This window comes from Choloepus didactylus, chromosome 5, assembly GCF_015220235.1.
Source record: "Choloepus didactylus isolate mChoDid1 chromosome 5, mChoDid1.pri, whole genome shotgun sequence".
In the NCBI taxonomy this organism is placed as follows: Eukaryota; Metazoa; Chordata; class Mammalia; order Pilosa; family Megalonychidae; genus Choloepus; species Choloepus didactylus.
This window is the reverse complement of record NC_051311.1, coordinates 47,974,842-48,002,324: the sequence shown is the minus strand read 5'-3', so window position 1 is coordinate 48,002,324 and position 27,483 is coordinate 47,974,842. Positions and strand designations below refer to the sequence as shown.

At 40.1% G+C, this 27,483-nt stretch overlaps 1 long non-coding RNA gene and 2 gene segments (V, D, J or C); 2 read left to right on the top strand and 1 right to left on the bottom strand.

Annotated features, from left to right (window-relative positions):
• LOC119533990 overlaps positions 1–27,483 on the top strand; it is a 193,005-nt gene that overhangs the window by 41,635 nt on the left and 123,887 nt on the right.
• The window catches only part of LOC119533988, a 209,656-nt gene that overhangs the window by 67,478 nt on the left and 114,695 nt on the right, over positions 1–27,483 (top strand). The window contains 1 exon segment of the C gene segment in view: positions 5,751–5,759. Coding sequence covers positions 5,751–5,759 — 9 coding nt within the window.
• Positions 929–27,374, bottom strand: LOC119534001. Its single transcript, XR_005216941.1, has 3 exons — positions 27,130–27,374; positions 26,531–26,939; positions 929–1,753 (listed from the first exon to the last, which is right to left on the bottom strand). It is a non-coding gene; the product is annotated as an uncharacterized LOC119534001 (long non-coding RNA).

Sequence of the window (27,483 nt, the reverse complement as noted above, 5' to 3'; positions counted from 1 at the left end):
CTCTAATGTCTATCTTTCAGTGTGCTCTGTCTTGAGCCAAAATAAGAATAATATTATTTATTAATCCTCTAGCATCAACAAATTATAATATTCCATATCCCCTGTACCAAATAAAGCACAGCTCTCCTTATGTCTTGGCAAGAGTGCATATGCGCTGTTTCTGCCCAATGGCCACTAGGAAGCGCTGTGACTTCGTTGTCATCCAGAGTTGATCCAGAGTGACTGAAAAGTGGTTGAGAGGTCTCTGGGAGAAAAGGGTTAAGGGAAACCCTTGGGTTGGGCCCAGATTCAGGAAGTTGGCTTGCTGAGATCTTGAATGGAATGATGACTGAGAATAAAGAAAATATCAACCCTTATTCCTTTCTAAATGAGATTTGCTCTGAATTGAGCTTTGAATTGGGCTCTGAAGGCAGGTAAGCATGCAGTGGGCGTGCTTCTAAGCTTGCTTTAAATGTGGAGGCACAAGAGTTGGGGTGGTGACACTCATGTATTCTGGGTTGGGGAAAGCACAGAAGCAACCGTGTCAGAGGATACTTAGAGAGTCTGACCCCCAAACCAGCCCAGGCCAACACTACCTGTTCAGTTGTGACTTACAGTCACAGGGGTAGAGCAGGGAGAAGTGGAGACACCGCCCGGGACACGTCAGAGGGACCTCAGGGAGCTGCCAGTCACAACGATACCACCAGCAAATCCACCTAGGCAGGGCCTGGAGTAAAAGGGAACAGTAGAATTTTCTCCCCCAAGAACTTGTGTTCTCAACAGGAAGATGCCACAGTTTAGGTCTATTTTTGCCATTCACTCCAGACACGATTCCCAGCCCCCTCCATCCTTGAACCCAAGATTTATTAATCCACAAAGACGTATGATTATGTGGGGCATAGAGAGACTGCAAACAACATGACCAACATTCTTGTAGAGCAGGGCTCTGTCCTGAATTTTCTATGTATTTCTTGGGACAAGAAGGCAGGGTATATCTCTGTGACTATGCAATAATGGGATCTTCCTGGTCAGAGAAAATTCTTGGCTTTGCTAAAAAGGAGGATCTTGATCTGTAAGCTAATGCAGATCATTGAGCCATTTCTCTCTTAAGTTACTGGAAAGACAGTAAGAAAATAAATCTCAAAGGCCATCTAGATCTATCTGTCCTCTGTGGGGCACCTCTGAGGCTTCATGGGGTATAGTGGAAGAAGAAGCTGATTAGGAAAAACTGAATGCCCTGATATAGGGAAAGAAAATTGCTACTATATCAGGAACATTAGAGAAGTTGTTGAAATGAGCTTCCCTGGAAACCCAGCCTGACCCTATACTATTTCTGTGTTGGAGGTTTTTATGGCTGGGCCATTGGGAAGATGACTGATTTTGTTCCAAGTCAGAGGGACCTCAAACATTTGGAAGTCCAAAAGCACATTAATATCACCAGAAAAAAATTACCAGGGCCTGGGTGGTCCAAAGTCTGATTTTTTTTCTTTCCATGGAGACTCAGAGCATTGAGGAAGAAGATATCCCAGTTAGGTACTAAACTGGCCATATGCTCATGGCTCTTCTGTGCTGTGACTCTTTGTATCCTCAGGAAGGTAAATCCTGGATACAAGTAAATACAAAAACAAAAACACAAAAAATTCCATCCAGAATTGCTACGCCTTGATTCAAAGTGCTTTCTTTGGGTCTGTGTTACCATCTTCCTCCTAGCGCTGTATGCAGATTCTGCCTTCTTCACTCACAGGTCCCAGGATGCTAAAGACCCTCAGGACACCTGATTGGAGGAAAAGGACAAAATATGAATAAAATGTAGATCATACATGCATATGTGCTCACGTGTGCATGCACACACGCACACACACACACACACACACACACACAGTGATACCAATAGTTTTCAGACCAGGAAGTGAGCCCTGATTATCTACTGTTATGAAACTTTTACTATCATAAGTTCGAAGCTGGTTGGTCACATGTTTCTCTCTATCATCTTGCATACTCCTCAGTTTCAGGAGTTGGAGCAGTGTATCCCTGTGCCAACACTAAGGAGGAACTAATGTGTTCCATCCTCTCTATAAACAGAAGTCTTGTCATTTATCATAGTCCAAGAACAAGGTCATTTTCCAGATTTTTCATCTCCACCACCAGCAGTAGTTAATTTGTGGGTACGGGTTGCTTTACTTGTTGCCGTCATGTGGGCAAAGCCTCCTCCTGCCAGGTGGTTCCCATTGAAGAACCTTTTAGGGTTTTTTCTACAAGTAAGAGGAAGATGAGAATTAACTGGGGAGTACTTTATTGTGATTCCCTGAGGAAAGTAAAAGCCTCCGTCTACCCCTGCACAATTCACAGGAGTGCCTGAAGGATTAATGCAAGTTTGAACCTTACCATAGAGAAGGTAACTCAGACCTCCTAAGGATCAGAGATGCAGAAATACAGGAGGCAGTGTGTGCTGTGAGCTGGGGGAAGTCACACAGCACAAGAGCATCAGTCTCCAGCCTTCACTAGTGATCAAGCCTTCACAATCCTCTCTCTTCCCAGGGCATTCGTTTAGGACCCTTTGTAATGAGCATGGCAGCCAAGAATGATGAAGGTCTTGAAATTAAAAAGTTGTTAATTAATATTCAGAATTTGAGGTTCTGCTAGCACACCCAACTGGAAATACCCTGCAGCAGATTTCCGTGTGACACATCAGAGAAGGTAGAATGGTAGATGTCAGGTGTGGTGGCTACGGAAGCACTGGAGCTACAAGGGATAGCAAGTGAAACTGCTTGGAGTCTTTGAATAAGTCTATAATAGTTAAAACTTCTTTTCCAGTTGTTCTTAATCAATCCCCCTTGAGGCAATCTTCTGCAGAGGACTAGCGGTCACCTTTGGAAGGAGGTCCCATGAGCAGGCCTATGACAGTGGCCTGGGAAGTGATATCGCTCCACACCGCTCTCTACCCTGTAGAGACAGGGGGGCCCAGGATTCCCTCCCCCTCTGCTCACAGCCACAAAGGCCTCATGTGGACAAAGCCTCCTCCTGCCCGACCCTGCCATGGCCACCAGACTCCTCTGCTGTGTGGCTCTTTATCTCCTGGGAGTAGGTGAGTCTCCAGGGATTTGGGGACAGTCTCCTTTATGATTACAATTATTTTTCTTATTCTGTTCTCAAATTCTGTTATGTTCTACAGAGCACACAGATGCTGGGGTCACCCAGACACCTAGGAACAAGGTGGTAGAGATGAAGCGAGCAGTAACTCTGAGATGTGAGCCAATTCCAGGCCACACTACCATTTTCTGGTACAGACAGACCTTGGGACAGGGACTGCAGTTGCTGATTTACTTCCGCAACCAGGCTCCCGTAGATGACACAGGCATGCCCAAACCTCGATTCTCAGCGGAGATGCCTGAGAAATCATTCTCCATTCTGAAGATCCAGCCCACAGAACCCGAGGACTCAGCTGTGTATCTCTGTGCCAGCAGCTTAGCCACAGCGCTGCAGAATCACCCCCTCCCTGTGCAGAAACCCTGGTGCTTCTCCTCCCCCCAGCTCCCTGCAATCCCCAGTAGCCTTTCTAGGCTCCTCCATAGCAGCAGGAAGGACGTGAATCTGGTGTTCTATCTGTTCCTAGGGAAGGCATGAAGAAAATATAATGAACTGTCATGTTAGAAAACTTTTGGTAGGAAGACTATAGGAAGCTAATTACTGGGATTCCTCACACATTTCTCACAGAGGGTAACTGAGTCCAGGATCGAGAGTGAATGTCAGAGACGAGGCTTTCAAGTAATTAAACTTAAAACTGAGCAGCTGCTGCACAGGAATAGTTATCCAGCCTGGATTGTCCTCCGTTAATGATTAGCAGTCCTCTGCCTTTGCCTTCACCATCAGAATGATTACATGAGGCCACGTTTATAGCCCACAAGCCACCCAGGCCTTTCCAATTCCTTCTATCCTGTCTCATTCTATTTTCCTCAATAGTCTTTCTAATTGTAACGAAATATTCTTTTTATAATTCTTTTACATATTTACAGATTCATTTCTTAAATTTTTAATTTAAAAATCACTGCTAATTCACAGGAAGTTGCAAAATTAGTACAGAGGGTACCTTCATCCAGCTTCTGCCAATGAGTACTTCTTACACAATTATAATAAAATGTCAAAATCAGCAACTTTATACTGGTGCAAAGTTTTCAGTTCTGTCATTTTCTCACATACATAGACCCATACAACTACCACCGCATTCAAGATACAGAACTACTGTATCACCATGACGATCTCCATCCCTCCATCAACATGCCTAACCCCTGGGAACCACCAATCCGTTGCTATAATTATATCATTTCAAGAATGTTTTATGAATGAAATCACACAGTATAACTTTTTAAGACTTTTTTAAATGCAGCGTAACTCCCTTGAGATCCGTCTAAGTGTTGTGTTTATCAACAGTTCATTTATTTTTATTGCTGAATGACATTCCATGGTATGGATGGGCCACAGTTTGTTTAACTGCTCACCTATTGTGAGGCATTTTGGCGGTTTCTAGTTTTTGGCTCTTCAAATAAAGCTGCTCTGCACAGGTTTTTGTGTGGACATAAGTTTTCATTTCTCTGGGGTACATGCCCACGAGTGAGATTGCTGGGTCATGTGGTAGTAAGTTTTTAAAGAAACTGTCAAATTATTTTCCAGACTGGCTGTACCATTTTACATTCCTGGAGATTCCAACTTTTGGCTTCTCCCAGGGAATTCAACTTCACCTTCAATGAAGTTTCCAACCTGTGGCCTGCACTATGGAATTCAGACTTGCCAATCCTCATGGCTATGTGAGCAATTCCTGTAATAAATCTCTTATTACTTACATAAATGTGAGTGTATATCTATCTATCTATGTATCTATCTATCTATCTATCGTGTTGGTTCTGTTTCTCTGATGAACCCTGTATAATTCAGTGTTCTAAAAATCAAAACAAAACCACAAAATGGGCCATGTCAAAGGACACAGGAAACAACCTGAAAGAGCTGCCAATGACCAAGGCTGGAACAATTTTATCAATGAAATAAATAATAGTACTGGATTATAAATCAATGTATAATTCTAAAAATCCATGAGTCCATGCTGATAATTAAATGTTTACAAAAATAAATAAATGGAGGAGAAGGGACAAGTCTTTTTGCTGAAAAATTCCAAGTATATGTAAAAGGAATGTCGGGAAAGAGAGCAGTCACCATTAGAAGATCCCAGTAACAATTGCTGCAGGCAAGATCCACTGATGGAGGCCAGATTAGAGGGAAAAATGTTAAGAAGGAACAGGATATTTGCATATCCTCAAAATATCTCTCTCAAAACTTTTATTGATTAATACAGTAGTTGTAACATAACATTATTTTATACTCCCCCCTCCCAGAAGTGTAGCATAATTGCCCTCCCCTTGAGTATGGGCTGGACTTAGTAATTTAATTCCAACAAATAGAGGAGGGAAAGGGAAAGAGCAGTAACCAAGTGGTCAAGGTTAATTAACAACAACAAGTCATGTTAACATCAGGCGCTCCCTGTTATGATGAGATGATAAGGGGACTTCCCCTCTGCCGTATTTATCCCCCAAATCCCAGTCCAATCATGAGAAAACCCAAACTGAAGGACATTTTGCAAAATACCTGACAGTAATCTTCAAAATTGTCAAGATCATTAAAGAACAAGTAGGAACTGGAATCTATCACAGACTGGAGGAAACTAAGGAGACGTGATGCCTAAATGCTACGTGGGACCCCGGATTAAATAAATCCTGGAACAGAAAAGGGACATTCTTAGAAAGACTGGAAAAACCTGAATTAATCTGTTAATTAGTTGTATCAGTGGTAATTTCTTCCTTTTGATAAATGCATCTTATAATTGTAATTAGAAGAAGTTGGCTGTTGAGGACCTCTGTACTATCTTTACAACTCATGGGACATAAATTCTGCAGCTTTGAGTCACCAGAGTCCCCTACCAGGTGGACTTCTGATATTGCTGTTCATTTTGCTTGTCACAGGCCTAGAGCCCTCTGAGTGACCTCGAATCAACTGCTGCTGCTTCTTGACCTCCTCTCCACTGCTTCTGAAGCATCAGGTGGGGCATAAGCCGAGCAGAAGCCCACCATGCGGAAGCCCTCCTCCAGAGCTTCTCTGACGCTTCTGGGAGGCAGGGGCTCCCTCTCCAGTCTCCTTTGCACACAGCTCCCAAGTGCTGGGCCACAGACACCACCCTACCTAGTGCTAGTGAGAGTACAGGCCGAGAGGCTGAACAGTAAAAGATAATGTCAGATTTATGTGCAAAGGGCTAAAGTTGATTTATTACCATTACAGGACAATGATACCTATGAGAGTTTCCAAACCAAAATTTTGAATCTTTTCTTGTGCGGTTGACTGAATTATGTGCCTTGCCTCTGCCCCAAGGAGCTATCCATACTCTAATCCCTTGAACCTGTTAATGTACCTTATATGGAAAAAAAGACCTTTGCAGATGTGATTAAATTAAGGATTTTGAGAAGAAAAGTTTATTCTGAATTATCTGAGTGGATTCTAAATGCATGAAGTGCATTCTTACACAATAGAGCCAGAGGGAGATCTGGTACAGACAGAAGGGCAGGAGACAACCTGACCACAGCAGCAGAAATGGAGTGTGGGCAGCCGCCAGAAGCTGGAAGAAGCAAGGAACAGATCACCCTCCTAGAGCCTCTGGAGAGAGCCTGGCCCTGATGACAGCTTAATTTCTCTAGTGTTGCTGATTTTGGACTTCTCGCCTCCAAAACTGTGAGAGAACAATCATGTCTGTTGTTTTAAGCCACCGAGTTTATGGTATTTTGTTAGAGCAGCCACAGGAAACACATATGCCCCTTGATGTCCAGTTAATCTGAGACTAGATCAAGAAAGTCGTGTCCCTGTTGTTTGCAAACCTTGCTCTTATGTTTTTATCTAACACCCATTTCCAAACTGCAATGAGAGGAAACGAGTTTGAGACTACAGTTATTCTACGAATGAAGGGGGGCCCTATAGAAATCATGGAAGAACTATTAAGAGCTATGTTAAAAATGACAGGCAAATTATAACTGTTTGTAATGTAGGTCAGACTTCCTAAGAAACTTCAATAGCAATTTTTTGTTGTGTAATTAAGTCAATGATTTAAAGTGTCAAAAAGTGTCAGACTCCTTCTGTGGATATGGCACTGGGGATTTGTTATTACAGTAGATATTAACTATCATATGAGTCACTGTGCTAAGAACAAAGGGAAATATGATGGTACATTGGGACCTACAGAAGATATGAAAGCTCTCAATTCAGTTCAGTGCACAAGACATAAATTCAGCCTATGACTCTGAACATGTTAGGGAATTCTAAATGCCTTCAGAAGAAATCTGAGACAATTTTCTACCCCCTAGCCACATGATTAAATGCTTTCGAGCCTGTGTGATTAATAGAGTGGAAGGTCTAGGGAGGTGGGAAAGTAAAGGGGAAAAAATGAGAAGCTGACTTGGAGTTTACACATTGAGTAAATCTTTTGATATCTTAAATTTGAGGTGCTACTGGCACAGTCATTCATACAACATATACTTATTGAGCATCTACTATGATCCAGGCACTGATTTTGTTTTCTTAACAGATAAATTATTTTAATATGGCCTTAGGATATAAGATCAATAAATAAAAATATACAAATATCAATTGTTTTTCTATATAAAACAATCAAAAATGACATTAAGAATACAATTTTCTTTACAATGAGATCAAAAAAGAATAAAACCACACAGGAATAAATTTCACAAAAGAAGTACAAGACTTGTACACTGAAAAACTATGAAACATTGCTGACAGAAAATAATCAGCTAAATAAATGGAAGGACATTTCATGTTCATGGATTAAAAGACTCAATATTGTTAAGATGGTAATTTTTCCCAAGTTGATCTATGGATTCAACACAATAGCTATCAAAATCCCAGTGAACTTTTGTATCCCCCTGCCTGGGACATGCCTGTCAGACCCCAGAAAAGAAGAGTCTAACATATAGAAGGAATGTCTGATCCAGGGGCCCTGCTGCTTATCTCATAAATACTAGGTATGCCATAAACTAAGGGTTGAAGGCTGTTTTAGAAATCCCAGTCACAATGGCACCTAAACTCCAGGGGGTGGACAAGGCAAGATCAGATATGCCCATAAGATGAACAACCATATATAAGCCAAAAGGCCTACTTCCTCCACATAGATAATACAGTGCACATCAAAGAAGAGTAGTGTGTTAGAACCCTAGTAACCAGTCAGCAGAAACTGATGAGCACTCACCCAGTTGAGGCCCAGAACACACTCAGCAGGACCGTTCCCCCCCAACACCCAACGTGGGTTTTTCCTTTAAAAAATGCTGCTCTCAGAAAGAGGGCTGGAGCCATTTTTCCTTTCTTTCTTTTCTGATGGCTCCCACTTGCTTTCCTCTGCTTTCTTCCTCTAATAAACCTTAAACTCTCTACTTAAACCATGACTCGCTGCGTTGTGTGGATTCCTGAATGGCTCTGGACCTAACAATGCCTTCCATGGGTCACTGAGAAGGCCTGATATTCTTTCAAGATTCAACTCCAGCATTAGCTCCTCTCCAAAGACTTTCAGGCACTGTTTTTTAAATTTTTAGGTAAAATCAGTGAGAAAAAAGAAAAAAAAGGAAAAGAAAACAAAGACTCGTGTCTTCATGGTATTTACACTTTATTGGGGGAGGGAGAGACAGAAACTAAAGAATAACTATAATGAATAAATGAAGTGTATAGTATGTTAGAAGGTAACATGCTACGAAGAAGAGGAAAAGCAGAATAGGGCAAAGGGGCCACGAGTGCTTAAGAAGAGAGCACTGAAAGTGTAAATATGTTGTTTAGAGTAGGACCCAATGAGAAGTTGACCTTCAAGGAAATGAAGGAGAAAGACATGCAGATATCTGCTCTCCAGGCAGAGGAGACCATACAAAGACCTTTAGGGATATTCAAAGAGCAAAGAGGAGGCCAGTATGACTGAGTAACTGAAGAGAGTGGGAGTATTTCAGAGAGTAACTGGGTGGGTGTGTAAGACCTTAAAAGATTTTGAAGACCTTAAGAGATTTTGCTTTCTTATTCTGAATGAAATTGGGAGCTAGTAGATGATTTGGAGCTCATGAATGATATGATATGATATGATATGATATGATATGATATGATATGATATATGATGATATGATATATAAAGTTCAGTTCAACAGCTTGTTAGGAAGCAAGGTGAAAGCAGGGAGACCAGTCATGTATCTATTGTAATAATATAGGCAAAAGATAATAGTGGTTTGGTCCAGAGTATTAGGAATGAGTGTGATGAAAAACAGATGAATTCTGTTTATATTCTGATGATAAATGCTCTTGAACTTCCAGATGGATTGGCTATAGGGTGAAATAGAGAAAGCAAAGTCAAGGACAATTCTAAGGTTCTTAGACTGATCAACCAGAAGGCTGCGGGTGGGGTAGAACTGAGGACAATTTTTCATTTTTGAGCATGTTGAGTCTGAAAGTGGTGGGGACAAAAGCTTGACTGGGATGTGTTTAAGAGAAAATGGAAAGAAAAAAATTGGAGATAACAAACACTAATCATTAGAAATAGTAAGAGTAGCAACAGTAAGCACTTTAAAGTTGAACTGCCCCACAGTCTTTTGGAATGTGTGACATGAGAGAAGATGTGGGTGGGGAGATGGGGAAGGTTCCAGACCCTGGACTCGAGCTGTAAGCGATGACTTCTCCTTGAACATATGTGAAGTTAATACATATTTAAATGCATAAGCAGGTCCATTTTCATTGACACCCATTCTCCTCTATCATCCTCCAGTGGGCTAGGGGCATGTATGACACCTGAGGTAAAGACAGAAGGCAAAGACTAGGACTGTTTACCTTAGCAAAAACTGGAGTGGTCAATGATTGTGACTAAATGTACAAATATAAAAATGTTCTTGCATGTGGGGGAACAAACAAATGTCAACCATGCAGAGTATTGAAAAGGGTATGGTATTGGGCAAAAAATGTAATCAAAGCAAACTGGAGTCTATGGTCAACAGTAGCAGTGTAATATGCTTCCATTAAATGTAACAGAGGCAATATACCAAAGCTAAATGTGTATGAGAGGGGGATATAAGGGACAATTGTATAACAATGTACCTTACAAGGGGTAACGATGTGGTTGTGAAAACCTGTGGATCAAGCACTCCCTTTATCCAATGTATGAAGGGATGAGTAGAAAAATGGGGACAAAAACTAAATGAAAAATAAGGTGGGAGGGGGGATGATTTGGGTGTTCCTTTTTCCTTTTATTTTTTATTCTTATTTTTACATTTTCCGGTATAAGGAAAATGTTCAAAAAATAGATAGGGGCGATGAATGCACAACTATATGATGGTACTGTGAACAGTTGATTGTACAACACAGATGATTGTATGATGTGTGGATATATCTCAATAAAACTGAATTTAAAATAAAGAAGAGACAACCTCCTCTAGAGAAACTTTGCTCCCCTTCTCTGCTCCCACTTCTTCTAGAGGGAGCTCCTGAGGCTGTGGACATTGGCAAACATGATGTCATTGCCAGCTCACACCTTACCAAGGAGACAGGGATTTCCTTTCACCTCTGTTCACACTTACAAGTTCCCTCAACTGGAAAAGTTCTCATTTTTATCTCGACCCTGCCATGGTTTCCAGGGTTCTCAGCTGGGTGTCCCTTTGTCTCCTGGGAGCAAGTGAGTCCTCAGAAATGTGAACATCTCTACTTTGCCCTTTCCTAGTTATAACTCAAATTCATTCTTGTGTTCTATGTTTTGTCTCTTCCCACAGAACATGCAGTGACTGGAGTCACTCAGCTCCCCAGCCACAGGCTCCTAGAGAAAGAACAGGCTGTGACTCTGAGATGTGACCCAATTTCTGGACATATTGCTCTTTATTGGTACCGACGTGCAGTGGGTCAAGGAATGGAATTTCTGGTTTATTTTTTTCAAACGGTCATTCGGGATGAATCAGGGATGCCCAAAGGTCGATTTTTCACTGAAAGGATTGAAGGAACATATTCCACTCTGAAGATCCAGCCTGTGGAGCTGAAGGACTCAGGAGTTCACTTCTGTGCCAGTGGTCAAGACACAGGGCTTCAGAATCATTCCCTTCCTGTACAAAACCACATCCCTCCCCTCTCCTCTCAACTCAGAAGCAGTTCAGAGCAGCCCAAGGAAGAGAAGAGATACGAACCAGAAGTACAATAGTATTTCAAGAGTAGGTCAAGAAAATTTGAATGTGGATATTTGTGATTTGAGGAATTTCAGAGGTTCCTTACACAGGACTGAATCTAAGTACTTCTATTTTTAAATAGTCTGTCTGTGTGTTAAAGTACACCAGGCTTCTTTCCTACTTTGCTGTTATTATCTGCAAGTTTTGTGACTCTGACTGGCTACATCATCATATCCCCTTTTTTATAGTAAGAGAAACAAATCTCCTTAGGTGGAAATAAAAATAATGAATAAAAATTTATTTACTACTGATTTGTAGACTGCTCAATGATGATGGTGGTGGTGGTGATGGATGATGACTTTTAAGTTGCATTTGTCTAGCATATAAATATTTCCAAATACATTGAAAAATCTAACTTTTGAGTAGAATAGCCAGGCCTATTATCAGAGATTACAGTTAAGTTTTCTTTCTTAATAGGGTCTTATTTTTCATTGTAAATAACATGGTTTAGCACTATATATAGATGTGTGTCAGCCAATCCAGAACATTTTTAGGTCACTTGCAGTTGCTGCAATAGGGCTTTGTTATTCTTAGTGAGGCTTGCTGGAACAGTACATTCTACCTGATTCAAAAGTCCTCTTTACCACCTGGATTCACACGTTTCTCTCTTGTTTTAGCCAGGTTTTGTAGGCAATCCTGGAATACAATATAATAATAATTTCCATTTTCTCTAGTCTGATTGTTCTTAGCACTAAAACAATCATTGAATTCATATCCTAAATTTGATTAGGCAATTGTTAGCAGGAAATGTTTATAAGTGGACCTGGATTTTAATTTTTTACAAACCATTCAAAATCCATTTGCTCTTCTGATTGTCAAGATCCAATTTATAGACAATCAATATTTCACCTTTTCCATGTGGAGATATAATATGGAGGCATATATTCAGTTTCTGCCATAAATACAATAATCATATACTTTGCCTGTAGCATATCCATCACCTACCTTATAATAACAACTTCAATGAGAAGTTGATTTCTAAAACAAAGTCACATAAGTGACATGAATTTCTGTTCATAACTCCAGATAGGGAATCCATAACTTGTGCTTTTATTGTGTTATATAACCCAAGTCCATAATAAGTAACCAATTTATTTATGTATTCTTATTCCTTAGTCTCTCAATTATATTTGAAAATAGTGGCAAACAGGCAAAACAAACTTTCAGTGTGTGCATTGCCTGGTTTCCAAAATATAACAAGTGAAAGTTTAATTAAGTGATCTGATATTTCAAATGATGCACATCTAACATTCTATCCTGCAATGGACAGACTATTGTTCCTTTTATAGTTCTGCTAGCTCAAGTGACATGTTTAAATCTGTATCACTTTTTCTGGTATTGCTTATTTCAAGCCCACTCCAATCATCAATTTCTATTCTGATTAACTATGTCATTCTTAGGCAATGGTCATTCTTAGATTATCTGTAAATAATGGATAGCACTAGCACAAAAGATGGGAGGAGAAAATGGAGATAAGTGTTCTAAAGTCTTTGCATTTTCTAAGAAGGGGTAAAAACAGCTATTTAACTTAGATTATGAATAAGTCAAAGATGTCAACTTCTGGAAACAGCTGGCACCCCAAACCCAGATGGTCTGATTCTGAGCAGCCTGTGTATTCACGCACTGGCAAGGTTGCGTACCCATGCTAGCACTAAAAAAACTAAGATCCATGGTGGTTTGGAAAGGCAGGTCCTGCAGGCCCAGCAGCTCCCTGGCCCAAGCACTCATCTCTGTGTGATAGGAAGATGAGGGACCTGTGTTTTCTCATGCTGACATTTGGTTTTCATTTTTCTCAGTAAAATCTGTCTTTTAACCATCACCATGTGAGTGATATGAATTGCATCCCAAACCTGGACACATGACAAACGCAACTGTGCAGCCCACCAGGCATGACAGCAAATGAGAAAGATTGCATGAATTATTGAGATATTTCTGACAGGATCCCTAAGACAAATGGATGCCTGGATTTAAGGGCTTGTAATCAGGCACACAGAATGTATGATTAGATCAGACAGAATTGAAAGTCTTTGGAAGCCTCATCATGTCCATTACTTCCTTTGTCCTAAAGCAGGAAGCTGGCAGTGGACTCAACAGAGAAATTCTGGGATGGGGAGACAAATGTGCATTCGGTGTTGACAAAAACGTCTCTGAGGAGGCAGACTTCTCCTGTGATTGTAGACTGAGCTTCCAACTTGTGTCCTACAAATGGGCTACAGGGAATGCTGATGTAATGTGCTCTCAGCCATCAGGGAAGTCAGGCGAGACCCCAGGCCATGGAAAAGCCACCTCCAAATTCAAATAGCCTCCACTGTTCACCACACTGTGTCAACAGTTCATTCATTCAATATCTTAATTCTCAGTTTCTTAATGCTTCACTTTCAACAATTTCCTCTGTCTTGTCTCAGCTATCTATTCCCTTGGCCAAATGCTAAATTTTGTTATCATCAGTTGACAGACCACTTCATACCACTTCAAAAATCTTTATCTCAAGCCTCCCATCCTTTGATCTCAATCTTCTATCTTTTCCATTTAGTTAAATTAGTTGTCTTCATTCCAACATTTGCTTGACCCTATTGAGTCTGCCCAGCCATAGAAGCTGTCACTTGTTATTGCCCATCACAAACCAGATGGTCATTTATTCTAATTAGGCAGGTTATATTCCATGATACATGATTGCCTCACTCTCTGTAATTCTATCACTCTCTTACATAAACCCTCAATAATCTTGTCTACCTCTTCCTCCTTCATACTCACCTTCCTAAAATAAGAACTCTGGCTAAACCAAATTTGCTGCCTACTGCATACTTCCAACCAGTCAACTGAAAGTTGATTAAAAAACGACAACAAAATCCCACAACTCTGTTGATTGATCCCAGTTCAAATTTGTGACCAAAAATCTTACATTTTTCTAGTTAATTGGCTTTCTCTTGTATAATGAGAATTCAGCACTTTCCATATGATCTCTTCAAACCTCCTATACTGTGCATGCCATTTCATTTTTAGCAGATAACTTTACTTCTGATATCACTGAGAAAATAGAAGTTATCAAAGGGAACCTCCCTATTTCCTTCCCCCAAACTGTGCCAATGTAATTGCATCAGCACTCATATCCTTTTTTTCCCTTCCTCTTATTTTAGACAAATTAAAACTTGTATTACATAAAGCCAATGCCTCCAATTATAAGCACCTTTTTACCTTTTCTTGTTAAATTAACCTTGGGTTATCTATTGTCTCCCTCTTTATAGCATCATACTCATATTTCCATCATACCAGAACCATACTAGATTTCATCCAGAAAAAAATTCCTTCCTAAACTCCATGTGCCCTTTAAGTAGCACCTCATTTCTCTTCTCCACTTTGTAGTATAAATCCACAAAATAGTTTATTTGGTAACAGAATAGTTGTCAAATCACTGTCTCTACTTCTTTACCTCAAATTCCTCCCCCTGGTCATCTTTTCTTTCCTGTAATTCAGTAATTACCTTCAGGTTCAATTTCATCCTCTCTGAAGTATGTCCCTTAGAATTTCTGTCAATAAAATGCTATTAGTGATAAAATTTTAGGTTTTTCTCCATTCATTTATAAGAATTTTGTTGTGTACAAAATTCTAAATTTACTGTTTTGTGATCTTTTGAAGATTTTTTTTTCCTACAGTGTTCTGAATTTCATTGTTGCTATTGAGAAGTCTCACTCATTTTGCTTTGTAGGTTATCTGCATTTTCCCTCTGGCTGCTTTTAGGATCTGCTCTTTCATTTTCTGCTCAACACTCTGATGTTTCTAGGAATACTTATTCTTTAATATATCCATCTTGGGATTTGTTGGTTTTCCAAATATGAAGACAGCTGATTTTTATTATTTCTGGGAAAACTTAAACCATCATATCTGCATATATTTTCCTTTCCCAGTCTTTCTCTTATCCTTATGGAATTCCAATTGGATGCAATTTGGGTCAAATCATCCATACTTCCATTTTTATTAATTACTCGTCCATAGTTTCTTCTGTATATTTAGGCTATCATCTGAATGACTTCATGTTTATTAATATTATCATTAGCTTTGTCTAATCAGATATATTCATTTCATTTTCATTAAAACTAGACATCAATTTGAGAAGATCTGACACCTTTATAATTACATGTCTTCTATGAATTTCCTACATCACCAAAGTATCATAGCTTGCTACCATATCTGACTTGAAATTGGTGATCCCTATTCTCCTCAGGCCACTGAAATATACAGATTCATGGTAACTAGCCCAGAAATCTTCTAATAGTTAACTCCTAATTGCTTCCTTTAGGAAAAAAAAAAAAAATATGATATCTTTAGGAAAGTCCTCATGCAATCAATTGTACCTGATCCAACCGTATATTGACTCATCTCTAATAATTTGCCTTTAATCTCCTATTCTATAAATGTTTCTCTGATTCCTACAAGAATACTCTGTCCAGTTTTTTCACACTTTTTTGTGTATATAAATTGTAATCTTATTAAAATGCAGATTTTGACTCAATTGGTCTGGGATAGGGCCTGAAATTATACATTTTAAACAAGATCCCAAATGATAACAATGCTGCTAGCCCCTGGACCACACTTTGAGTGGTCAAGTCCTAACTAATGCAAAAAATTTTGGGTATAATATCCCTCTTTTCAAGTGTTATTTTGAATAGCCACAGGACCAGATTGGATACAGACCTAATTTACCACACATATCTCAGTTCTCCAAATTTTATGTAGGCAGTTTTCTGAATCTGGACACTACTATTATTTTATTTTAATACATGGTGTAAACAGAAATTCAATTTCTATCGTAAAACCACTAAGTACACAATAAGATTATGAAAGTGATTCCTAGTTGTCTGAGAAAGGCACAACTATCAAAATAAAAGTTTCATGCAATAGGGTCACAGGGTAGAGATGTGTTTCTCTGTCTCGAGAAAAGTTATTTCTGACTAAAGTCTTTCATTTATGATGACAGGTTATCAAAATCATCCAACTATTAAATTAAGCTTCTATTCCTTATCCCCTTTATAAAACTCTAAAATGCCAGCTATGCTTTCATCTGAATTGGGTCTAGTGTCTAGATCTAAAAATATTCAGTTGGAACATCACTAAAATTCTTCAACACCTCAAATCAGGTGCTCACAACTTTGCACACCTGCATGAAGTGATCTTTGCTCCCCGTCTGGTTCTTTTATCTCCAGGGCCACATCCTGTTCCACAAGTTCTCTAAATATTTAGTTTTTTCAGTCCCATCTTGATATCAATTTCTCAACTCATCAATCTTTGAAAGAAGGATTAGATTTAAAAAAGAGGCAAATACAAAGAATTTGAATGACAGAGGATTATTGTAAGATATGTAGAAGAGTGTGATAACAAATGAATTTGCCTTATCAGCAACATTCAGAATCCTCAAGATTTTCTCACACTCTACCAAAGTAAGCTGCAAAGTAATATCACAAAAGTGATACCAAAGTGCATGAATATGAAAGAACACCCACTTGGGATGCTAAGTTTCCTTCTGACTCTAGAGAGGGCCTATAAGATGTTGTTTGTGAATTTTACACCTCAAAGAAGGAGGTGGTGTAGAAAGAAGCAAGAAGAAAATTTATGGTATATAGAAGAAAAAAGTACATTACATAGGAAACTGCATGTAAAATCAGCAGCCGTGAGTATCAGGGGTTACTTAGGGTACTATACTGGTCTATTACCTCAAACATTTGAAGACGCTCTGGGCATGGTAACAGAAAAGGAAGGCACACCTAAAATGAGTATGTGTTGATGCAGATCTAAAGAAAGAAGAGTAGGAATGAGAAGTCTTAACCACTTCAGCCCAATGGTGTTGTGCTTGCCTGAGGAGTAGAGATCTGCTAGGAGCAGAATTAGGAGCTAGATAGATTTCTAAGCCTCATTGTACTTGATCTGATTGCACAAGTTTTCTTGCATCAGTATAGTAATACTGCTTCTAGAGATTTTTCTGTTGGCCACAAGGAGGCATTCTGGTGTCACTGATAGTCAAAAGTTGTACAGAATTTCCGTGATACTCTGAAAAGTGGATATAAATAGGGGAATTCTTAGGCTTGATTGCTGAATTAGAGTGGGGCTAGTTTGCAGATGTCAGTCATCCATCTCTGATATGGGGAGCAAAACACAGAGACATTATTATCTCAACTGGCCTGGTATGCATGCATGGAGGAACCTCTGAGCTACCTTATGGGATGTGAGAAAGGGGCAGTGAGGTAGAGAGGACTGGATGAACATGGGGCAGGGGAAAATAAGGGCACACCTTTCTCAAGAAAGCAGTCAATGATTTAGGAGGTAAACTTCTGCTTTACACTGATCCGACCAATTCCAGGTTCTCCTGCCAAGCAGAAAGCTGTGCACAATATTGCAAAGAGGTGTGACCTTTTCACTGGTGACGTCAACAGCAACACTGTCATCACAGGCAAACCTACCTATCAGGGACCAGGGATTCTCGGAACTCCAGCCTCTAAACCTAGAGATCAGAGCCTGGAGCAGACAGGCCCCATTCCTGCTCCAGCCCTGCCATGGGTCCCAGGTTTCTCCACTGTGTGGCCCTTTGTGTCCTCGGAGCAAGTGAGTCCCTGTCAGAAAGGAAACCCTAACAGGCCATCTTGTCCGCAGGTCTATGCCTTTCTGTTATGGTGGCAACATCAGCCTTCTTCCTGACCCCAACTCTAAATTTTCCTTCTTTCTCTAGGTCAGGTGGATGCTATGGTCACCCAGAACCCAAGATACCGGGTCACCAGGATGGGAAAACCGGTGAACCTGAGTTGTTCTCAGAATCTGAAGCATGATGTCATGTACTGGTACCAATAGAAGCTGAACCAGGGACCAAAGCTGCTGTTCTACTACTATGATACACAGTTTAACAAGGAAGCAGACACCTCTGATAACTTCCAATCCAGCCAGCCTAACACTTCTTTCTGTAGTCTTGGCATCCGCTCTCCAGGCTTGGGTGACTCAGCCACATATCTTTGTGCCAGCAGCAGAGACACATAGCTTCATCGGTACCTTTTCTCTTAGCATAAACCTCCTTATTCTTCACATCCAAGAGCCTTCACTAGAACCCCATCCCTTCTTAAGACAGCAATAGGAAGTGGGTTTACAGCTGTCATTATCTCATTTGTAGACAGCAATTGAACATAAACCTATAAAAACCACTGACAGTTATGCCAGGAGTGGAAGAGGGGTTACACTTACTCAACATTCAGTTTGTGGTATTTTCCCAGGATCAGCATAATCCCCCATTCTTTCTTGCACCATTGATTTAGAGGTTAATGCATTATATCCTCCTCAGCAGATAAACAGAAACGTCTTTTCAATTTTTAATTTTTTTTTTTTTTTGCTTTAATCTAAGTTGGAGGCTTAGAAAGAAGTATTGTGCTAAGGATGATGACAACCCAATGCTACATGAACTCGGGTTTCTGACATTTGACCAACTCCTATAATATTTGGTATGCCAGGAGAATCCATGTGTTTTCATTCTAGACTCAGGCAACTTCCTCATTAGTGGAAAAGCTAGAGTACCAATAATCCCAAATGAAAGCCTCTAGGGAGAAACCATCTCCGAAAAGAAAGCCCACTGCATTAATCTGCTCATATTTGGAATTCCTGTTTGGCATGGCCAAACAGAAACCCCAAATATGTAAAGAAAAGAGACTGGAAAGAGAATATGTTTGGAGACATAGATTGTGGAGTCACCTGCTTAAAATTAGAGGGTGATAAAGCCAGTGACATCTGTGAGAGCTCCTGAGAACAGGAAGAGGGAAGCCCACACTTCCTTTGGTGATGAAGATGGAGCCCCACTTCCTTTGGCCAAGCTATGTGATGTCCTGAGTAAGAAACACTGTAATTTGGTAAATTTCCACACAGGAATGTGATGTCTTCTTATAATTAATACCCTTGGGTAAGAACGGTGTTCTGAAGAAAGGCAAAAACCATAAAGAGTGATAAGGTTATCTACCTAAATGTGTAAAATCCTGTACATTGAAAAATAATAAAAACAATTGAGGAAAAATATTACAAGGAATAGTACAAGTTAGTTTGCTTGAATGATACTAATAATAATGATAGCTAACATTTGCTAAACACTTACTATATACTAGACACTAGAATTTTCTTTATATTTTTGGTCATATAAGCTTTACAAGAGCCTCATAATAAGTCCTCTTATATTCTTCCCCATTTTACTATGAGAAAACTGTGATACATGGAAGCCAAGTTAACTTGCCCATTATCACACACCTAGTTTGGGTGGAGCCAGGATCCAAAAGCAGACAATTTACTTCCAGTGCCCATTCTTGCTCAAGAGATTATATGGATTCTAAGCCAGACCTGTGGTTAGGAAGCTAAAGAGTTTTAAACTGGAAGATTTCTAATTTCTCACCAACATTGCAGCCATTTTCCTTTGGGTCTTGGCCAGAGGGCTGAGTCCTCATGACTATGACTTATGGGTCATTTGCTAGCACTCAGTTCCTCTGAAGACTAAGATAGAGTGAAGAGAGTCTTTCAGATACACATGGGAGGGAGAGGGTTTAGAAATGATGGACTTAATTCCTCCACCTGGGGGATCCTCTGAAGATGAATGTCACCATTAGAAAGTAAGAAGTTAAACACAGACCCTTCAACTTGCACAGATGCAAGGGCAGTTTCCCGCAAGCAGTCAACTCTAGATTACGATTATGGCTGGTGTTGGGCACCTATGAGGATGAAGTTTGGATGAAGAGGTGGCAGGATTCTCAGGGGACAGGGGCAGACAGAAAACCATCTGCCTCTGAGCATGGTGAGACAAGGTGTGGCACATGCTGTAACCAGTCTAGCCTGACCTGCTCTGTAGAAGGCTGTGAGATGTGTGGAAAGGATGAGAATAAGCTGGAAGCTGGCTGTGTCAAAGAGGACCCTTGGTGATTGAGAGTAGGTATACACCCACCACTTCTCCCCCTCCCCAACCAACTGGGACAGAGGAGGGCTATAGGTACAGCCCTCTTACCACAGGGACTAAAACCTAGACTTGGAGAGCTTGGCTTGGACCTTTTCATGGATGCCAGGTCCCTCTTCTGCATTGACCCTAATATTTAGGACAAGTGATTTTCATGATCTACAGGAAGCTCATGTATCTAGAGACTGATCAGTTTTGATAAAAATAAATCTATTTCTCTCTGTTCCTTCCCCATCTTCTTCCCTCCTCCCTTCATTCATTACACATTAAGAATAGTCTTCAGACATAAACGTTTCACCTGCAGGATCTCTAAGGTATTCTGCTGTGCTGAACTGACATGGATAGTCCTAGAAGAACTAATTCTGTGTTACTTCATCTGGGAGTCAGGGTTCCCTCCCTGATCCTTTTAAGCTTGTCAGTCTCTTGCCAATCAGATATGGATATGGTTTGAGTGAACCATTAGTAATAGAGATACAATAGAAAGAGCCACACAATTTGGAAGCAGAGCCCCAGAGCCATGGGTTTTCCATAAGCCTCATTCTCAAGAACCAAAACTAGAGGCCTCATCCGCCCTAAGCCTGCCTTGGGCAGCAGGCTCCTTGGCTATAAGGCTCTTTGTCTCCTGAAGGTGGGTGAGTCTTGGGCATAGATACTCTATCCTTCTCTAGGCACTGGCCATCCACACACTCATTCCCACAGACTCCATGGATGTTCTGGTCACAGAGACAGAAAAGTCTGTGACATGGAAAGGTGAGTGATAAAAGCATGCACTGGTATAAAGAAGTCTCAGGACTTAGACTGGAATGAAGTTCATTCTTATGCCATTTACTCAACAGATATTTATTTAGGAACTTCTGTTTGATAGACATTGTTCTAGAGTCTGGGAATATGGCAATAAGCAAGCCATATAAGTGCTTCTTCATGGAAGTTGTAAGCAAAGAGTGTGTCTGAGAAGAACAATGGTCTCTGGACAAAAAGAAGCATATTGCCCTAATACTGGCCTCTACAAACCCAATCAGACAGACAACTGTGATCCTCTAGATTTGTAATGAATCCATGTAGCTGTATAGTTTTTTGCACTTAGTGGGTAGTCCCAGGCAAAAGGCAACCCTACTCTTGTGAATCTTACAGTTCTCTCATAAAGTAGAGAAAATTAGCACTGCAATACTTTGTGAGATTTTATGAGAAACAAATTGTATTTAGTTATTTTCACAATGTATTTAGTTATTTTGCCAGATATAATTCTGTATATAAGCCATTTAAGTAGCACACAATAGGGATTACTATTAAACATTAAGATTCAATGCATTGAAAATATATTAAAATTATTCTAGTTTTTCCTACATTTTAATAAACTAATAAAAATAATAAGTTTGTTCAGAACAAAAGGAATTTCTGAAATCTACTAGAACAGCTTTCTAAAGGCCTTTAGATGGAAACATTTATGATGAATAATTGAATAAATGAATATAAGTGTGAATAAGGTTCATCATAACAAGAAGGAATTGGCATCTGCTAGCTTGAGATGCCTGATTCAAAGGACGAGGCTGTGTCCTCATTTTAATTTTGAAGAACACACCAATATTCCTACTATGGGAAATTTTATTACATTACCACAACTGGTGACTGATACTACCGCATGCTTCCAATACATTAATCAAGAGGCCAAGAAGTACTACCCTGCGCCGGTTTGAATGTATTATGTACCCCAGAAAAAGCCATATTCTTTGATGCAATCTTGTGGGGCAGACATAATAGTGGGGATTAAGTTGGAACGTTTGGATTAGGTTGTTTGCATGGAGATGTGCCCCACCCAACTGTAGATGATAACTGATGGGATATTTCCATGGAGGCGTGGCCCTACACATTGAGGATGGGCCTTGATCAGTGGAGCCATATAAACGTGCTGACTCAGAGATGTAACTCAGTGCAGCTGTGAGTGACGTTTTGAAGAGGAGCAAGCTTGCTAAAGAGGAATGTCCTGGGAGAAAGCCATTTTGAAACCAGAACTTTGGAGCAGACACCAGCCACGTGCCTTCCCAGCTAACAGAGGTTTTTCCGGACGCCATTTGCCATCCTCCAGTGAATGTACCTGATTACTGATGTGTTACCTTGGACACTTTATAGCCTTAAGACTGTTAACTGTATAGCCAAATAAACCCCCTTTTTATAAAAGCCTATCCATCTCTGGTGTTTTGCATTCCGCAGCATTAGCAAACTAGAACAAAACGAATTTCTGAAATCTACTAGAACAGCTTTCTAAAGCCTTTAGATGGAAACATTTATGATGAATAATTGAATAAATGAATATAAGAGTGAATAAGGTTCATCATAACAAGAAGGAATTGGCATCTGCTAGCTTGAGATGCCTGACTCAAAGGACGAGGCTGTGTCCTCATTTTAATTTTGAAGAACACACCAATATTCCTACTATGGGAAATTTTATTACATTACTACAACTGGTGACTGATACTACCACATGCTTCCAACCCATTAATCAAGAGGCCAAGAAGTACTACCCCATACCAGATTCTGCTAATTTTAAGTAAGTAGCAGAGAAGCTAAAAACTGTCACCTGAGATTTATTTGCCATCTAACTACAATGTTGTCATTTCCTCCCTCTTTTCCTCACAAAACAAAACCTATCCTTTCCTCACCAATGACTAAGGCTTTTTTTTTTTTTTGCCTGTTTATTCACCTGCCTAGTCTCAGATTTTTATTCTGTTAAATGAGGGGTTAGGGCTAGAAATCTCTGGGACTTCCTCCCACAATATATGGTTCCATGATATGGTCTAGAAAATTGATGCATCTTGAGTGAAATGGCCACAGAATTCAACCAGAAGCAGATTAGAATTTCTCTAGTACTATGTAAACTCTGTATATCCTACTGGTTGTAAGAAGGGGAGAAATGAAGAACGTACACTCCTCTCATTTCAGACCCAGATAAAATGTGAGACTAGGACTGAAGGCACAAATGCAGATGCTTCTGCTGCTCCTGGTGCCCTGTTTGAGTCTTATACCCAGATGGATGTGGAGGGTGTGATGGGGGAGAAGTGATTGGAAAGGGACATGGTTTGTTATTGCTAAGCAGAGGGGTGGAGAATTCCCTTGTTCTCTAGGGGTATGAAGGTCACCAAAAGTGACCATTAGGGAAGGAGAAAAATTAAAACCTTCAGAGAATCTGATAGAAAGAACTGGCAAACAGGAGGCCATGGTGTTGGAAGCTCTGGGAGTCTGGTAAGAGTGTGTGTGCGAGAGCAGACTGAGTGGTTTCTGCCTGGTATTGGGTCTCCTGCCAGCTGCAGCCTTCTCTAATTTCTCTCATTTTTTCTCAGGGCTTTCATTTTCAACAGCCAAAAACAGGACATCCTGTAAGGCGTCCTTCAAACCTTTGTGAAGATCCTGCGTCATTAGATGGATTTACAGGAACAGCTATTTTCTGGTATTGACAGTTACTCTACTGAGGGCCTCAAAGTCCTGAAAAAAAGAAGCATTAGTTTGGATCCTCCAAGAGGTAGATGCCAAGCCTGGCTTAGTCATGCGGAGGATTTATCACCGAAAATGCCTATGAGAGAAAATGGGAACAAAACTGTGGGAGGCTGGGAAAGCTGTCAGAAGGTGATGCAGATTTAATCCCTGAAAAGGAGATAGGAAAGAAAGAAAGGATGAAAGGAAGAAAATAAGGAAGAAGGGAAGAAGAGAAGGAAGAAATGTAAGGAAAAGGGAAAGAAAGAAAGAAAGAAGGAAGGAAAAAAAGGTCTTAAACTGCAGTACAATTCCAAGAAAGTTTCAGCAAGATTGGTGGGATCTTTGAACCAAAGGAATCCCATCATATACAACTAAAAACATAGACATAACATACCAAACAAATGTAGTTATTCATTGGAAAACAGGCAAACAAGACTGTGATTCTGGAAAAGCAAGAAACCAATAGAACAATTTTTATACACAGGGAAGGAGAACCAAAAAAACCAAAAACACAAAACAACAACAAAAATAAACAGAGCGTGGAAAATTCACCGAGTTAATGAGACAGAGGTTGAAGTATTGAGAATGCAAGACAGAATATTGGAGGAAGACTCTCAGAAAGGAAGAGGAGGAAACTACATAGGCATTCCCTTCAAAAGTATCTGTATAAGGCAAAACTTAAAAAGGCATTTGAGGGGAAACTTAGAAAGCATTCACCAGCATCCACAGACTGGTCATGCTTTAGCAGTGGGACAAATTTAGAGCAGAAATTATTATACTGCAACCCACAAGCTGGCTACCTGGTATTGCAAAGTTTAATAGACAGGGGTAAGTGCTTCTTGAAATGGTGGCATGTGGAACTCAGCAGAACCACTCCCCAGAAAAATAACCATAACTGGTAAAAATTAAAACAATAACCACAAAAAAAAATTAAAACCACACATTTAAAGTCTCTGAAAATTGCATTAAGGGCATGAAGCGAATGGAGAAACATAAAGTTAAGAAAATCTACTAAATCTTGACAAGAAGAGTAAGAATCTGTAGTATTTGAACCACGACACTTTCCCTACCCACACCAAGCTCAGTGTGACAGAAATTCTGTTCCAGATGGGCATGGTTAAGAACATGGAACTCCCTCTTCCCCCAGCTCCCAATCTAAGGTTACAGTTTCTTCCTGGGAGGGGTAGACTGCCAGCATATCTCATCCCCATTTCCCCACCCCTACCCTGTGTTGTATAAACTCAATTCCAGACAAGCATGGCCAGAGGTCTGGGGCTTCTCTCCTCCTCCCAGCACCCACTTGAGGGGTGGAAGCTCTACCTCAGATGCAGCAGGCCAAGAGTTCTGAGCCTGATCTTCCTATCCCAGCTTGCTCTTAGGGTGGAGGTTCTATGCTGAGAGGCAAGCTGAGCAGACTAGCGTCTACCAGTGCCATCCATGACACACTCATAGAGAAGGGGTGCCATTCAAAGATAAGTGGGCAAGTGTCCATGCCCCTAGCTCTGGAATATTCTGCAAATATTCTGCCCAGGGGAAGAAGAGACAGGTCATAAGAACAGAGGGCTCTGTGACTTTTCCTAAGGGAACCGATTTATTTGGAACAGAACATGAGAAAGTTCAAGCCTAAGGGCACTGTTTAGTAGTGAGTCAAAATTACTCTTGAGCATGAAATGGCAAACTATGGAGATAATTGGCAAACTAAATTGAGATTTTGATTGTGAACAATTAAGAGAAAGTGGGTAGCTCCATGATATCAAGAAGTGAAATGGTAGACCAGCTGGAAGTTTAACAGAGCCAATCAGGAAAGCAGCCAGTTAGGAAGAGACCTCAAAGACTACTCCTGCAAAGAGGCCTAACTTTAATGGGATCATACTATAGAGCAATTAATGCCCCAGGATATTGCTGTAAACAATAAAGCACTCAGCAATTAATGGAGGCTAACAGCTGGATGTGACACTGATATAGGCAGACTACCCAAAAGCTTAACAGGGAGATCAGGGAAAGACACTGCGATGGATATGTTCATTATCTTGACTATGGTGATGGTTTCAAGCATGCATACATATCATATTTTGAAGCATCAAATTGTACTCAAACATGTGCAATTTATTGTATTATCAACCATACCTCAAAAGATTTGAAATAAACTGGAAATTACCAATATGAACATTAGCAGAGAACTGGTTAAATGCTACAGTCTTACCAATATTTAAGAATGATGAGAGTGAATGAACTTGAGACATATGAATCAATATGGATATGTATTACAAACATAATTTTGAACTGAGAAACATGTCATACACAGTGTGATTCCATTTATATAAAGAAAATATATGCAAAAGTGATGTATTTTGGGGACACAGATGTACAAAAACTAGAAAAAAATTCAAGAGAATAATAAAAGGGATATTTACGGTTATTTCTATGCAGAGGAGAGAAAAGGATGGTTTAGGAGAAAAGAGTGAGATGAAAGGTTCAGGAAGGGAAACCTCTTGGACTTCCAGGACACTGCTAAATTATATGTATGAATCTGTTTTTGAGTACATTTTTGTTAATTTTATTGAAATTCTTTTTACATCATATACATGACAAAATATTTATTTTTATACATTCAATAGTAGACATCTTAAAAAAGTGAATCATGATTATATGAACATGAAAGAAGCACGGAAAATCTACGTTAAACTGTTAATTTGTTACTTGGGGAGGTTAGGATGTTGTGGAGGAGTAGAAAGGGTGGGGAATGGAAGATAGGAAGAGCATTAAAATATTATCCAAGACTTTTTCTTTTTAATGGAAGAAAGGTAGAGACAGAAAAGAAAGGAAAAGCAATCTAAACATGACTTACCTACAAAGTGATAATTTCATATGGTTCACCCAACTGAGATAGGGTGAACCCTCTTTCTCATATTCTATGAAGTATTTTTGAGTCAAGTACAGAGCAGTACAACAAAGTCTGTTGGATTCCGTGAAGTGATCACGTCACAGAGAAGCTGCTTACGGGGGATGGGGAAGCCTCAAAGAAAGCCACCTGCATCTGTTTCTTCCCTAACTCTGTCATGTACTCAATATCCATCTGCTTTATGTTCCTTTGTCTCCTGGCTGCAGGTAAATCCCTACTCAGATCTTGTCATCTCCTAGTTCTTAGCTTTTCCTTTGCTTGTGTCATCAAACTCCCTTGTCAGCTCTGTCTCCATCTTCTTTCTCCTTCCTTTCCAGGCTCCCTTGATGAAGAAGTCTCCCGGTCTCCAAGATGTCTGGTCAAAGGGAAAGGGCAGAAAACAAGAGTGAATTATGTCCCTATAAAAAGACGCAGTTATTTTTTCTGGTATCAACAGATCCTGGCAAAAGAATTAAACCTCCTGATCTGCTTCCAGAATAAAGATGGCTCTGATGAAACACAGATGTCAAAGGAGAGATTTTCAGCTGAATGCCCCCCAAACTCACCCTGCTGCCTGGAGATCCAGCCCACAGTGCTGCAGGACTCAGCTGTGTATCTCATGCCAGCAGTCAATCCTCAGTGCTAGATGTTACTCAGTCTTAGTGCACAAACTCATCATGGACCCTGCTCAGGAAGCAGGTAATACAGTATGTTGAAAGGAAATAGCAGAAGCTAACTAGAGCTTGTGTGAGTTAAAAGGAAGTTTATTTGTAAGACTAAATATATGTTCCCTGGAACCCCAAAACAAAAACACAAGAATTTCTCAGAAAGAAAACTGGAATGAAGTCCTGGGACTGTAGCAAGGCTGGCTTAACAACTTTTTTTTTTTTTTTTTTTTTTTTTTTGCCTGTTTGCCTCAT